Source organism: Vulpes lagopus, chromosome 5, assembly GCF_018345385.1.
Source record: "Vulpes lagopus strain Blue_001 chromosome 5, ASM1834538v1, whole genome shotgun sequence".
NCBI lineage: Eukaryota > Metazoa > Chordata > Mammalia > Carnivora > Canidae > Vulpes > Vulpes lagopus.
Window position 1 is genome coordinate 38,845,839 of NC_054828.1, and position 11,762 is coordinate 38,857,600.

The 11,762-nt window shown below is 36.0% G+C and overlaps 1 protein-coding gene across 5 annotated transcripts in view; it reads left to right on the forward strand.

Annotated features, from left to right (window-relative positions):
* ERLEC1 (endoplasmic reticulum lectin 1) overlaps positions 1 to 11,762 on the forward strand; it is a 30,165-nt gene extending 18,403 nt beyond the window's left edge. For all 5 annotated transcript variants that reach the window (XM_041754493.1, XM_041754491.1, XM_041754492.1 and 2 more), the window contains 6 exons: positions 1,426 to 1,587; positions 2,363 to 2,422; positions 6,315 to 6,439; positions 8,020 to 8,097; positions 9,478 to 9,553; positions 10,861 to 11,762. In XM_041754493.1, the coding sequence (XP_041610427.1) occupies positions 1,426 to 1,587; positions 2,363 to 2,422; positions 6,315 to 6,439; positions 8,020 to 8,097; positions 9,478 to 9,553; positions 10,861 to 10,932 (573 nt within the window). In that variant the 3' untranslated portion in view covers positions 10,933 to 11,762. The remainder of the gene's footprint in view (positions 1 to 1,425; positions 1,588 to 2,362; positions 2,423 to 6,314; positions 6,440 to 8,019; positions 8,098 to 9,477; positions 9,554 to 10,860) is intronic.

Below are 11,762 nucleotides of genomic sequence, written 5' to 3' on the forward strand. Positions count from 1 at the left end.
TGTGAATCTGCTCTTCTCTGCAGCCTTTAGTGGATGTCTGTCTTTACTAACTTGTGGTGTCCTCCAGGACAACAACCAGGTCCTGCTGTATTTTCATAATTATAATTAATATTCCTATTTACTCCCACTCAGCTCCTCTCTACCCTGCCCTGTTATCTTTTATTTACCCATAGTAACCACATTTTCCAAAAATAGATGTAGAGACAGAATCTAACAAGTACTGAAATAAGAGGGACACCTGGGTGGCTCAGCAGTTTAGCGCTGCCTTCAGCCCAGGGTGTGATCCTGGAGACCCAGGATGGAGTCCCACATCAGGCTTCCTGCAAGGAGCCTGCTTCTCCCTCTGCCTGTGTCTCTGCCTCTCTCTCTGTGTCTCTCATGAATAAATAAAATCTTTAAAAAAAAAGTAGTGAAATAATATTTAGTATATTTCCTTTCAGTCTTTTGGGGGATTTTTTTTTTTGATACATACACACACTGAGATACACATTAAAAAAAATAATTGGGACCAAACTGTGTGTGTATAAATATATAAAGTATTTTCACTTGTTTTCACTTAACAGTATATCATTTTACATTCCTATGTCATAAAGTCATCTTTCATAATATTATTTTCATAATCTCAAATATTCCATTGTTTAAAGTAGCAAAAATTTTTAAAGTCATTTTCTGGTATGGATATTTTTGTTGTCCACAATTTTTTGCTAACATGAAGAATGCCGCACCGAATGTCATTTTTGTTAAATCTACACCCATCAGTGGTGATTGTTTACTCAGGATAAATTTCTAGGAATAGGTCAAAGGTAAGGACAAACAAAGGGTTTTGATATATACTGTCAAATTATACTTGAGAAGAATTGTGGGATTTTACAGTCTTGTTAGCAATATTAAAAAAAAAGTCTAATGTGCATTTGTGTATTTGTGTATATTTCTTGGTATAGATAGTGAATGAGAGAGAGAGAGAGAGAGAGAGCATGAGCGGAGGGGAAGGGCAGAGGGAGAGGGAGAAGCAGAATCCCTGGGATCATGACGTGAGACGAAAAGGGACGCTTAACCGACTGAGCCACCCAGGTGCTCTGTGTGTGTGTTTTCTAGTAAGTTGGAATACTACTTAGCTGCTACAATCAAAAAAAAGAAAAGAAATGAAGAACAAGAAAAATGAGACAAAAATATATGAAATGGTAATTATCCCTGTATGTTAAGAATGGCCATCATACCCCTAACTGGTAGATGGAACTAACATTTGTCTAGAGCTTTCTCCATTGTATTAAGTGTTGCAAAACTTATTTTCCTAAAACACATTAAAAATGAGTGGACAACATCTATTTTCCAAATTTCCTTTAGTTTAAAAATAGTAATTTAAATCATAACTGGAAAAAAACAAGTATGGTATAGAAGCCCTTAAACATATGTGTTTAATTTTAGGAAGAATTGCAGTCAACTAAAGAAGAAAGATTTCCGGCAATCCACAAACCCATTGCTGTTGGTTCTCAGCCTATGCTCACTGTTGGAACAACACACATATCCAAATTGACAGATGACCAACTCATAAAAGAGTTCCTTAGTGGTTCTTACTGCTTTCATGGGGTGAGAAGTGAACCTTCGGTTTCAATATTTACCTAACAGCCTTCAGTTTAGTCAGGGGGCCTCAGCAACCCTGAAGAAGGTTTTTGTCTATAGAGAAATGGCAAGATTCTGGAAGCCTCCTAATGGACATTTTCTGTCTGTGCCTTACCATAATCTAATTCGTAGCCATAATGTTCTCTCTATTCACAAGCTAAAACTTGACCTTTACTTGACAGAAAATACATATAACTAAGTCATGTGTGATTCTGATTGATTGCTGGAATAAGCATCAAGGATTATATAGCCTAAAAAAATAAAGGTTGCACAACCTATATTTTAGTTATGTAGCAATCACATTTAAAACTTGAGTTAACATTTACAAAGGTTAAATTTTGCTCCTAATATACTAATAGTTCCATTGTGAGAGAAACTAAATGGAATTTTTGTTTTATTTTATTTTACCAAGACAATACAGCAGTTATTCTCTGTATTTGTCTTCTTTTTATTATTTCTCAGTAATTTCCTTTTTGTTTTTATTATTAAACTATAGTTGACATACAATGTTACATTAGTTTCAGGTGTATGACATAGTGATTTGACAACTCAGTGTACATCACAATAAGTATAGTTATCTTTCACCATATGATAGTATTTCTCGGTAACTTTTATATTTTAATTTTCAACCATATTATTGCTATTACAGTTTTTCTAATTACATATATTCCTATTACTGTCAAGTGGCAATATTGAGACAGACTCCCATTTTTTATATGTAACTCTGTTTTCTTTCCTATAGGGTGTTGGTTGGTGGAAATATGAATTCTGCTATGGCAAACACGTACATCAATATCATGAGGTATAGAATAACCTTTGTATCATTCTACCACTAGATAAAGTTTTAAAACTCTTTTGTGGAAAAGAAAGGAGGGAATGGTGTTTTAATTGTGAAATGACTTTAATGTGAAAATACTCAAAGTATCTCTAAGTTGTTGAAAATGGAAAACTTGATATTAACTAAGTCAGTCATCTTAAGGTAGCACGTATTAATTCCACAGATTCTTTTTTTTTTTTAAAGCATTTTATTTATTTATTCATGAGAGAGACCGAGAGGGAGAGAGAGAGAGAGAGAGGCAGAGACACAGGCAGAGGGAGAAGCAGGCTCCATTCAGGGAACCTGACATGGGACTCAATCCCGGGTCTCCAGGATCACACCCTGGGCTGAAGGCAGCACTAAACTGCTGAGCCACCTGGGCTGCCCATCTCCACAGATTCTTGTATTACTGTAACTCTGGAGGAAAAATAGGCTATTATAACTAACCTCTTTAGCTTTGACTGAGAAATTAGCAATTAAAATTCTTCTTTAAGTTAAAGTGAATAATAAGATAGTACATTATGGCTCAAGTTAGGATAATAGGGTAAATATAGCAAGATTCTCAGCTAAAAGAACATATCAGATCATCTACGTTTAAAATCAAGTAAGTTTTAAGATTATACACATTGGCTTTTCATTCTCCCTTTTATTTCTAATTTCATAAATCAAATAGGATTTTATTCTATACTTGGACCAAGCTGCTTAAATTCTGAACTTCAGGCTTCAATAAATTTATTTGTCATAGTTGTACTTTGTTTGGTGGGGTAAACTGTTAGACATTGAAAACGAACATTAATTAGTAAATATTCACCTGGTGGTTTTAAATGGCTTTTTATTTCCCCAAAGAAATAATAACTTGTAATTAGAGAATACTATATTTACCCTCTCAGATGTTTTGAGAAACCAGTCTTAAATTCCAAGACAGATCATACCAGGAAAAGTCATCAGCTCACCTTCCACATTTAAATCATTCCAAATTTATGAAGCATCTGTAAACTAGGACATTTTTTCTCTCTACCTGAGAAATGCCTTTTCACTCTTTTACCCACTTATGCTTGCTACTTTGTAGATGCTTCATGTATTTTTAATAAAATTTTTTAAATTTTTTTTTTTAATTTTATTTATTTATGATAGTCATACAGAGAGAAAGAGAGAGAGGCAGAGACACAGGCAGAGGGAGAAGCAGGCTCCATGCACCGGGAGCCTGATGTGGGATTCGATCCCGGGTCTCCAGGATCGCGCCCTGGGCCAAAGGCAGGCGCCAAACCGCTGGGCCACCCAGGGATCTCTTTAATAAAATTTTTAATAGAAAAAAATATTATTTAACTACAGCCGAGATAATACCATGGCTTTTTTTTAATTAAAGGAATATATGGAAAAAAATAAAAGATTATATGCCAGAAATTTAGAGTGAATGGTAAAATTCTCCAACACCATTGTCCCGTTTCTATAAATAATTGCTGTTAACATTTTCTTAGTTCATTGTCCACAAGAAAAAAAATGCATATACATAACTGTTGGAATAACTTTTTATTTAGACAGAAGGAATCTACTATATGCACTGCTCTGTACTTGTTCAGTTCTTGTCTTAGAGATCTTTCCATGTGAGGAACAGCTGATCTCATTCTTTTCAGCAGGTACAGATGATTATGTTTATACCCACAGTGTATTTATCCAGATCTCTTCTGTCAGACCTTTGAATTGTTTCCAGTTTTTGCTGTGATAGCATCTTAGTGAGCATTTACAGTTTGTTTTTGTTTTTGTTTTTGTTTTTTTGGTAAACCTTTGCAAGTATACTCATAAGGCACATTTCTAGCAACTACTTGCCATGTCAAAATACATGCATACTAAGCATTGCTTTCCAAAAAGTAGGAAGGCATTACCATTAACGACGACTTTAAAACCCACACACACAATGACATTTTTCCCATACACTTGCCAACACTGGGTTTTATCAAATTTATTTTGCTCAAGGTCATATAACCTAGAACTTCCTGAGGGACTCTACTAGGAGCCTTGGGAGATAAAAAATAATTATAGCTAACAAATAGAACACTCCTCGTATACCAGGCACTGTTCTAAGAATGCATATTAGTTTGATCCTCATAACAGCCCTAAGAGGTGACTGTTGTTCTTCCAAGGTGAGGAAACAGAAGCAATGATTTAGTAACTTGTCTAAAACCACGTAGGTAGTAAATGATGAAACCAGAATTCTATTTTTTTTTAATTTTTATTTATTTATGATAGTCACAGAGAGAGAGAGAGGCAGAGACATAGGCAGAGGGAGAAGCAGGCTCCATGCACTGGGAGCCCGACGTGGGACTCGATCCCGGGTCTCCAGGATCGCGCCCTGGGCCAAAGGCAGGCGCCAAACCACTGTGCCACCCAGAGATCCCTGAAACCAGAATTCTAATCCAGGCTGTCTTGCTCCATATCCAGCTAAACACTTGACTATGCAGCTCCAATCATTATCTATCTAGTAACTTACAGTCTAGTTGCTGCTCGAATGTTAAATTGTTGTCTCTTCCACTAGGCCATAAGCTCTGCTAGTAGCAGCGGCAGTGCCTGTTTCATCTACTACAGGTTTTTAATTCTACTAATTAGATGTTTGCTAGTGCTCAGCATGGTGCCTGGCATAAAATATAAAGAAGGAAAGGAAGATAGGAAGGAAGGGAGGGAGGGGAGAGGAAAGAAAAGGAAGGAGAGAGAAGGAAGTCCACATATAGGATAGAATAGTTAGTATTAAAAAATAAATAAATAAAAGTGGAATGAGGAAGGGGTTTCTGAACAGACAGTCTTGATACAGAAATAACCATGGTGTCAAATGAGTAGTGTGAATACTCAATTTGCAGACTGGCATTTGAAAGAGTAGAAGTAGGATGAAGATAGGCTCAGTGGTTTGCAGGGTAAGAGATACATCTTTTTTTTAAGATTTTATTTATTCATGAGAGACACACAAAGAGAGGCAAAGACATAGGCAAAGGGAGAAGCAGGCTTCTCACAGAGAAACCAATGTGGGATTCAATCCCTAGAACCGGGATCATACCCCGAGCCAAAGGCAGATGCTCAACCACTGAGTCACCCAGGTGTCCCTAGGCCAGAGATTTTTTTTTTTTTTTAAGATTTTATTTATTTATTTATTTATTTATTTATGATAGTCACACACAGAGAGAGGGAGAGGCAGAGACATAGGCAGAGAGAGAAGCAGGCTCCATGTACCGTGAGCCTGACGTGGGATTCGATCCCGGGTCTCCAGGATCGCGCCCTGGGCCAAAGGCAGGCGCTAAACCGCTGCGCCACCCAGGGATCCCCCTAGGCCAGAGATTTAATTAAGAATCACAGTAGTGGGGCATTTGGGTAGCTCAGTCAGTTAAGTGTTTCTTGATCTCTGCTCAGGTCTTGATCTCAGGGTTGTGAATTCAAGCCCCACATTGGGCTCCATGCTGGATGTGGAACCTAAAAGAGAAAAATCATAGTGTACAGTTACATCATTTAGGTATGAGAAATTAAACTCCTAGTTGAGGGTGTGAGATGTTGGCATTGGAAATCTAGAGGAAGAGTCTGAAGCCAAGGATATCTCCAGGAGAACAATGAACAGAACCAGTAGATATAGGAGGGGAAGGAAGTAGAAGAGTCAAAAATAACTGCATGTGGAGCTAGTCTGACCAGAAAGTAGGGACATTATTCAGAGAAACAAGGAACAAGGAAGACACTGAGTTCAAATATCTCCTTATCGGGTTTAACTAATATTGTTTGACTAACATCTAAATATCTCCAGTGTGCCGGTAAAGATAAAGACTATAATTTATAGGCCATCAGCATAAATGTCTACTTGATGATATCAACTATTCATCAAAAATATGTTTTCATATATTAGGACAAGGATAGTGGGAAGACCTCTGTGGTTGTGGGGACATGGAACCAAGAAGAGCATATTGCATGGGCTAAGAAGAATCCAGCTAGAGCCTATCACCTTCAAGATGATGGCACCCAGACAGTCAGGTAAAGATTAACGTATTTGCCTATGGATCTGATTGGTAGAATATTTAAAACTCAGAATATTCAGGGGCACCTGGATGGTTCGATGGTTATTTAATAAAAATAAAAAATTAAAAAAAAAACTCAGAATACTGAAAAGCATAAAATTTCCACACTCAGTTAAAATCTCTGGTCAGTTTTTTTCAGGGGCATCTTTTACATTGGTTTTCTTTTCCTAAGGTATTAGTAACGAAGTTTCTCAAGTGGGGGAGGCCCAGGATTCAAATGCCGACTCTTCACTTACTACCTTGGGCAAATTACATAATCTTAAATCTCACTTTTCTTGTCTACTAGTATTTGCCTCCTGGGATTGTTATGACATTTAAACAATCATTTATGTAACACATAGTACCTGGCAACAGCATGCAATAAATCCTGGCTTGCAGCCTTTAATGGTGGTGGTGTGGTAATGAGCGTGGTGGTGTCGGCCTTCAATTCCAGGTATTAGGTCTGAGGCTGTTATAAAGCATTGCCTCTTTCATGTGTCATCTTCACTTTCTCAACATAGTTAATTCTATTTAAATATACTGTAGCATTTCCCTTTGTTACTTGACTTCTGTGAGGTTATTATTGAAAATAAACAATGGCTTTTTGAAAAACCACCTCATGTCTTCTTTGAGTCATATATCTTGTTACAGCGGAAATAAATTAATCTCCTTTTTTCCAAGAATAACTCAGTTTTAGTTTTTCTTGTAGTCCTCTTACCTGGCGAATTTTAAGTTACTCATTCTTTCTCTTTTTTGGTTATTAACTTTGTCGGTTCCTAGTACAGATGGTATTGAGAGACTCTGTTTTTAGAATGTGCTAACTTCGGGGCACCTGCCTGGCTCAGTCTATAGAGGATGGGACTCTTGATCTCAGGATTGTGAGTTTGAGCCCCATGTTGGATTAAAAATAAAATCTTAAAGAAAAAAAAAAAAAAAAACAATGTGTTGATTTCTTGGGCTGACCAAAATCAAAGTTAGCTAGATTAAGAGATGGACATTGAAGTATTAGAATGTATTAAACAGATGGACTTTTCTTTTTGTTCATGTATGTTTCATGTGAAAGTGGTTCACAGTATCATGAGCAACAAATATTGAAGCACAGGAGCATAAAACTTTTTTTTTAGGTCCCTCTTTTGGAATTTGTAACTTAACCTAAGCTCTACTTTTATATACCTGCATTACAGTATTTTAATGAGTAGAATTGTCTAGAGGATGGCAAGGAGGGAAAACTGTTCCACAAAGTGAACAATATACAGGGCTGGGGAAATGATTAACTTCAAAAGGACTTTAGCAAAAGCACTTTAACCTTACCTATTTGTATACAAATAAATAATGTGCAGATTGAAGATTATTTTTATTAATTAAATCATTCTGAAGTATCTCAATTTTATATTCTTCTTACAGAATCTGAAAGATTTTCTCTGTTACATGACCCTAAAAATATTTTTATAACTAACACAAAACTGATCCATCTAACCATCTTCTTATCCTCTCCATTACAATTATTCTGAATTAATGAAGTTTAGATAATAAAACTTTTGTGTTTCTCTGATTTAGGATGGTGTCACATTTTTATGGGAATGGAGATATTTGTGATATAACTGACAAACCAAGACAGGTCACTGTAAAACTAAAGTAAGTTGGACTGGCGACAGATGCTATATGCTTTTTTCTTTAATCTGCTTCCAATGGGCAGAAGTTTATATAAATATAAAATATAATTGTGAATAATTACATTTATGCATAATAATATATGGATTAATTTAATATAAAATCATTTCTTTATTCTAAAATATTAAAATTGGGGCAACTAGCTGGCTCAGTCAGTGGAGCATGCGATTCTTTTTTTTTTTTTTTTTTTTTTTTTTTATTTATTCATGAGAAACACAGAGAAAGAGAGAGAGGCAAAGACACAGGCAGAGGGAGAGGCAAGCTCCATGCAGGGAGCCTGATGTGGGACTCAGTCCTGGGACTCCAGGACCACACCTGGGCCAAAGGCAGGCACTAAACCACTGAGCCACCCAGGGATCCAGAGCATGCAACTCTTGATCTCACAGTTGTGAGTTCAAGCCCCATGTTGATTATAAAGATTACTTAAAGAAAAAGAGAAAGAAAGAAATGTTAAAAAATATAGAAAGAAAATAGTTTTTAAAAATAAATAAAATATTGGAATGCCTGGGTTGTTCAGTTGGTTAAGCGTCCAGCTTTTTTTTTTTTTTTTTTTTTTTTTTTTTTAAGATTTTATTCATTTATGAGAGACACAGGGAGGGGCGGGGGGGCGGGGCAGAGACACAGGCAGAGGGAGAAGGAGGCTCCATGCAGGGAGCCTGATGTGGGACTCCATCCTGGGCCTTCAGGATCAGGCCCTGGGCTGAAGGTGGCGCTAAACCGCTGAGCCACCCAGGCTGCCCAAGCGTCCAACTCTTGATTTCAGCTTAGGTCACATGATCTCAGGGTCATGAGATTGAGCCCCACATCTGACTCTGCGCTCGCAAAGTCTGCTTGAGATTCTCTCCCACTACTTCATTTGCTCTCTTTCTTCCATTCTCTCTCTCTAATATAAATAAATTAAAATCTTTAAAAATAAGTAAAATATTAAAATTATTTCAATATAATTATGTTATTTATTTGTAAGTTATAATGATTTTTAAATTGTATAATTGTAGCTATTTGTTGTATTAAATTATACAGGGCCACTTATATGAGATTGGTATAGCTTAAGAGGAAAACAAATAAAAATACTTTTGTACAAGGCACCTGGGCAGTTCAGTTGATTAAGTACCTAGCCCTTGACATCAGCTCAGGCCCTGATCCCAGGGTTGTGAGATCCAGCCTCATATCAGCTCTGGGCTCAGCACAGAGTCAGCTTGGGATTCACTCTCCCTCTTCCCTTCCCCACTACTTGCCTGTGTGTGTACTCTGTCTCTCATTCACTCTCTCTCTTTCTAAATTAATTATTTTAAAAAATAAATTATATATTCTTTAGGTAGTAATTTAAAGTAATCTCTGTTTTAGGTGTAAAGAATCAGATTCTCCTCATGCTGTTACTGTATATATGCTAGAGCCTCACTCCTGCCAATATATCCTTGGGGTAAGTAAAAAAATAATACTCAGGATTCAGTTTGAGAACATGCTTCAATTTTTAGCAGTAAGTCTAGAAAGGACCTTCATTAATCTCCAAAATTTAACATAACCCCTATACTGTATAAAAGCTGAATCCTTTTTATTTAGATATAATTTACAGAAAATAAAATGCAGAGATCATAAGTGTTGTTTGATACTTTTTGATAATTTTGTACATCTATGTAACTATCATTTGTGATTATTCGCTCACAGACATTTGTGAAGTACCTAGCCAAGTTATTTTTTTTTTAAGATTTTATTTATTTATTCATGAGAGACACAGAGAGAGAGATAGCCAAGTTATTTTAAAGAAAAATTATTCTGACACTTATTAAAACAGTCTTTATTCAGGACTATTTGGCAATAAGTGTATCACGGCTTTCATAACAGAGAAGAGAGATCCAAAAAGACAGCTGGGGATATACAGCCAATGCGCAGAAGGTGGCAGGTTGTGGGGGTAGTTCAATGGATAGAAAATTACTAAGAGGAGACATCAACTTAACTGACTTGACAGGATTATTGCTGAAGGCAAGCCAGAATGATCGCCATCAAAGGTGAGAGATAAAGAATTTGATCAGATATGGAGGATGATTAGATGTTGAGGGTGAGGGCTTCTCTCTACAATGACTTAACAGGATTCCTGCTACATCTGGGCTCAGCAGGCCCAAGACACAGGCACAAGTACAAACAAAAGAGGCCTAGTCAAAAAGAAGAATTGAGGAGCCAAATTTCAGTTTAGTCAAGGAGACTCTGTCATCTATTAGTCTTTTACCATTTTTATTGTTGTTGTTTGTCTTATTTCTAAGAGTTCAAATACTTTCTGGATATGAGTTCTTTGTATTTATAGTGCATATTTTTTTCCTCAATCTGTGGCTTACCCATTTATTTGCCTAATGTCTTTTGATGAGTAAAAGTTTATTTGATAAAGTTTATTACACCAGGTTTTCCCTTTTATAGCTAATGCTTTATTTTGTTCTAAGAATGTTGCTATCCCAAAGTCATGAAAATATTATCCTGTGTTTCTTTCCAGAAACTTTATGGTCATTCCTTTGGTTAAGTAATGCCTAACAGAGTGGCTTTCTCTGTATTTTTCCTGGTCACAGTCCACTGACCCATTTATGGGTTGATATTATCCATCAATTTTGGAAAGTGTTTATATTTTTGTGAATATACATTTACCAGATGTATACACATGTATTCATAGAGAAGAATACTGAATAAAGAATGTATTCAGTTTTGCAATTTTTTAATGGCTTTATTGTTTTTGTTCTTCAGGTTGAATCTCCAGTGATCTGTAAAATCTTAGATACAGCAGATGAAAATGGACTTCTTTCTCTCCCCAACTAAAGGATAATAAAGTTTGGAGTAAGAAAAGATCATTGACACTCATGATTTCTGTCTGACCACGTGTCTCATTGTAGAGTTGTCAGCCATTGGACCTCATCTAAAGGATCGTATAAAAGGACTCTCAACCACTTTGTGAATATATATGTGTATATAAGAGGTTATTGATAAACTTCTAAGGCAGATAGTTGTCTCACTTCTTTCATTTTTGTTGTCTTATGAACTGATTGTGTTTTTTGCTTGGATAATGTGATTCCAAAAATAAATCTCATCCAAGCAGTTTAGAGTCCAGCCTAATGAAATGTCATAATTGTACCTATTGAAAGTTTTTAAATAATAGATTTATTATGTAAATTATAGTATATATAACTAGTTAATGAACTAAAGATAATGAAGAAGGAAATTGATAGGAGGTTGTTTAAATGGGAGACCATGTAAAATATGTAAATTCTAGTGCCTGAATTCCTTTCAACAAATTTTTATTTAGCAACTGCTCTCTACCAGGTGTTAAGCTAGAAACTGGGCACGTAGTAGAGCCTCACAACATTTAAGTTTTCTTCACTTCTGTTAACCTCAAGAAACTCTTACTTGTAATAGATTGTTTCTCTCTTGGAACTTTTATCTATTTCTTTCTCCTTGACATGAATGTGTCTTCCTCCAAGGTATGTACCTGGTATAGACAGAAGATTCTTTTGACTAGGAATGGTTTACTCCAACAAAACACACTGTGCTGGCCATCCTTTGTACTTGCCTACTGTATACTACAGATTTTAGTTCTGGACAGTTTTGCAGCACAATATTTATTTTAAAGTGAATAAAATGTTCACAAGCAA